The sequence below is a fragment of the Lepisosteus oculatus genome, chromosome 2, assembly GCF_040954835.1.
Source record: "Lepisosteus oculatus isolate fLepOcu1 chromosome 2, fLepOcu1.hap2, whole genome shotgun sequence".
In the NCBI taxonomy this organism is placed as follows: Eukaryota; Metazoa; Chordata; class Actinopteri; order Semionotiformes; family Lepisosteidae; genus Lepisosteus; species Lepisosteus oculatus.
Window position 1 is genome coordinate 39,456,518 of NC_090697.1, and position 4,268 is coordinate 39,460,785.

Sequence of the window (4,268 nt, forward strand, 5' to 3'; positions counted from 1 at the left end):
CCCTTGTGTAACCATTCACTTTCAATGTAAAGGGCCAAATAAATGTTCTAATGGTTTTGAACTTGAATTAAAATCCACCTGTGGAATCTGTATTATTACAGTGCATATCATTATTAGAAATGACTAAAATATGCACCTTTTCTTAAAAATCAACATTTAAAAATATGTTCAAAATAATGAACTGTTTAGTTAGTGTTATAAAAGGACTTTTTATTTTTTTAGTAAATCCTGAAATATTTTAATAAAGTGTTTATCCAATTGAGTACTATAGTTGTAAATTTAAGAAAAAATATACCTTAAATTAGTAACTTTTAGCTGTTAATGAAAATATTTTTCATCCCTATAACTTTTATCATAGTATCAAATATCAAACATAGAGCCCTAATTTCTGTTTATTTAAAGGTCCCAGAACAATACAGTAAGATTTGAAAGATTGTAAACTGTAACTCCTTACAGTCTCACAGGAATAGAATTATCTACCAAATAAAAAAAAAACAAACACTGCTGTTACTCTAGTTTGGGCCTAAATCAAAACTGAGGTTGTCATGCTCTACATTTTACTGTTGGTGATCTCTAATGTTGGTAAATTATTTTTCTTTCATTCTTTCTATCAAAGCAAAGAAGCTTAAGGAGCATACAGTATTTTCTTTTAATTTTGTACCATATCTTCAGCTTTATTTTTTTAAAAATGTGTTATCTGTAATGGTATAGAAAATCAGATGTGCAGTATATTCTTTATAGAAGCACATACTTTATATACAAGGCCCATTGAATACATAAGTTTCATTATTAAACTATTCATATGTTTGCTTTTAAAAAATAGTGTCTAAATCTCTTATTCATTATTATAGTGTATTGAGTTCATGTAAGCACAACAATAAATAGAAAAATAACCAACTAGAGGTACATTTTTTATGTCTAGGTTACAATGTGCTTGATTCCTTCTATAGAATTTTAATTTCAGGATTCAATTTAAATCATTAAGTACTCTCTACCATCCTTTTATTTCATTTTCATGCAGAGACTAGTCTATTTAATCATTATACTTTGAATTAGTTTGTTTTGGTATTTTTGTATATTCAAAAGTCAAGTTATCTTCACATTATACAGATACTGCACATTAAGATGTACGGCATACGTATCAATACCATTAATTGGAATCCTTATGTTAGGCTTTTATAAAGCAATTTAAAATCAATACATTGAGAGTTTTTAGCTGCATAAGAGAAAATTCTGAAGAGTCCCACAATTTTTTTGTGTATTGAAAAAATTCACATACTAATAATCAGCAACCGCACTGCATGATAATCATCTAGAAACACAAATTTCAAATATAACCACATCTATATGAATATTAAAATTTTGTGATCCTTTGCAATGATACAGGATTTTTGTACATAGGTTAACCCTTACTGAGTCAGTTAACCACATGTTTTGGAGAGACTTCTTTGGGGGTTTACTTATTTCTTACATATTCATTTAATTAGGTTCGCATAACTCAATAGAGTCATTTCAGGATGGATAATACACAAGAGTTAAAAGACCATTTATGTTTATTATTAGCAGTCTATGTTTATTTTTTCAATGAAACAAAGGATATATTAACTTCTCAAATACAAAAATATGAGATCCAAAACAAATGAACACTTTTATCTTCTGACACCAGAGCAAAAGAAATATATATATATATGGCTAATATTAAATCAATGCTTGCAGTAACCCATTTACCATTCGTAAATCGCATACAAGAAACAAAGGGGTGCCCATTTCGAGTAGTTACTAGAACAAAGAGCCACTTTCTGTTTAAATATTAAGGAAAAAAAATCGATCTAACCAAGGGGTAAAAACCAAAAAAAAAAAACAACTGACAGTGCACGCTGGCAAACCTGGGCCAGTGAGAAACAGGCACCATCTACAGCAACATGATTGTATGCGAAGCAGAAAATGCTAATATTCTAATGTGTGCTCAGTGTGTTTAAAGGTACGAGGTGAATCTGTTGGGCAGACTTTCACAATCTGCGTGAAAGCTCGAATCTACCCATACAAAGGAACGTTTTTTTTTCTTTGAAAAAAAAAATGACCCTCGGTAAGTTAATGCTCCAAAAAAAAGGCGCAGCCCTTGTTTAAGGCATGCAAGTCTCAACAGGTCCGTTTTTAAAGATGAACAGCATTAGCACGTTCCTACTCCTTCCCACTTACTATAGATAATTCCTTAAGCAATCTAAGCTTTCCAGTGGCGTCCACTTTACGTCTTTCCCTGATTAAATCCTCCAAACTGTGAAACATCAGGGTATGCACATTATTTTTCGAGAGGTGGATTTTAAGAAAATACTGTTGCTCTGCAGTGTGAACCTCCCCACCAGCTTTAAACTCCCGTTTGCCAAACCTGCACCAGGCAGCAAAACTTTCAGAGTTTGTCCAGCTGATCTCACCGCTGCTTAGTCCCAAGTGCCCACAGGCATTCTGCATAACCAGATCTGCTGGAAGCGGTCTGTATCGGTACCGGTTGTTGACTATTCTACCCAGTCGCCCATTGCTGATCTCAAACAGGCTGTCCTTGCGAATTTCCCCTTTGTGCAAATGTATCACTTGATCATCCCCTTCATAAATCGTCCAGTGCGGGGGCTGATCGTTGGCTACATGTACGAGTTCCAGCAAGTCCCCCGGCTTGCACATGGTTAGCAAAGTTTTTATAGAGTAAATATTCAAATCTTCGTTTTCTCTTAATTTTGAGAAAATACATTCCTGGCAGCAGAAAGCGGAGTATTCTATCTCGTTGAGAACTAAGTGACCGTCCTTGCTGGGGCTCTGATCTTTGTAATTCTCGGGCTGCGATCTGTCATCCAGGTCCTCTTCTTCATCCGAGAAGAAATAGGCTACACCGACCCTGAGCTCGTCCTTCTCAATCCCCGATGGATCTCCGGTGGGCAGCTCGCTGTAATTCAGGTGGGTGATCCGATCCAGTTGATTTCCCATCAATGACGGGGCAGGGCAAAGACATGAAATACTGTTTGGAGAAAAAACAAGTAAGTAACACTATAACAAATTGCTCGGGATGAAGCACATGTAATATTAAACGAAAATGTATCCTCTTGTTTTAAGTCTGCAAAACTAGTCCTACAATGTTCTTTATTTAAATAACACTACGTTATTAAATTAAACGTGGTTTTTTTTTGCGGTGACCTTCTCACATTTCTGAAACTACTTTTTTAGATCAAGCCAATACATCGGGAAAATACTAATGACATTGCCGAAGGAACATAATACGAACACAATGCTCGCGTTCCACTACGTAAAATGTTACAGCTTAGCATATAATAAACCTTACTTCTTAAGGCAAGCGAATTAAAATCACAGTAGGCACGGTGAATTTCATTTAAAAATGACCATAGCTTGCCGTTTCGCTGCACAAAACCTACTAGTCGTACTGGGGAAAACAGACAAAAAAATAAAACAAATGAAACTTGCTTATTTTGACCGGCGAACTCCTTGCAAATACCTGAGATTTTCCCCAGGTGAGTGCTTAAAAGTCCCCGTGTGCCATTTGTGTTTTCAGTGTTGTTGCGTATCCACTCCCGTTGTTCTCCTCTCCAGTGTGACCGACCTATAAAATAAGCTCCACTACACATTAAGTAGAAAAGAAAACTCCGCCCAAAGAACAGAAACCGGCCCTCCTCAGCGGTTATTGGTCCAAAAACCCTCAGTATAACCTTTGTAGATTGTTAAAGGGGCGAGGGGTGTATCAATCATACATTTGACAGTAACGGACGTTCCCAGTTTTTATTATTATTTGGGCTTACAATGGGAATGCGTATTTTTTAGAGTACAATGAAGGAGGGAGATGCGGAATCTTGGAAACTAACACAGGACAATCATGTAGAAAAACACCAGATTTTGCGTTTGAGAAGTGCGACATTTAATGGCACACACTTTTTTCATGAAGAATAAATGCATTTTGAATTCACAGTGCATGAGTGACATATCTGACGTATTGATTGTGTAGAGTGCAGAAATTTTAAACCTTTCATGAAGCTTGGAATGTACACGTCTGTTATCTGAACTGGCAATGTTATTTCTCACAGGCATTCTGTGGTCTTTTCTGACTATGCAACAACATTAAATACATACACATGTATTTATAATGTTATCAAACATTATAGGGATGGCTGAATATCTTTATGAAATTAAATTTAAAAAGGAAGAACCAACACAAATAACACAAAATATACTATATATTAATATATTAATCCCATCAAAAGAAAACAAAT

The 4,268-nt window shown here is 35.1% G+C and overlaps 1 protein-coding gene across 1 annotated transcript; it reads right to left on the reverse strand.

The window, feature by feature from the left end:
* Positions 1–310: 310 nt before the first annotated feature.
* lratd1 (LRAT domain containing 1) lies at positions 311–3,613 on the reverse strand. The gene is made up of 2 exons (XM_015351195.2): positions 3,500–3,613; positions 311–3,007 (listed from the first exon to the last, which is right to left on the reverse strand). Exon 2 carries the CDS (start codon positions 2,974–2,976, stop codon positions 2,182–2,184), a length of 795 nt encoding a protein of 264 aa, XP_015206681.1. The 5' UTR covers positions 2,977–3,007; positions 3,500–3,613; the 3' UTR covers positions 311–2,181.
* Between the last annotated feature and the right edge of the window lie 655 nt (positions 3,614–4,268).

Coding starts and splice junctions, on each gene's coding strand:
- lratd1 (XM_015351195.2), bottom strand. CDS start 2,976: ATGGGAAATCAACTGGATCGGATCACCCACCTGAATTACAGCGAGCTG.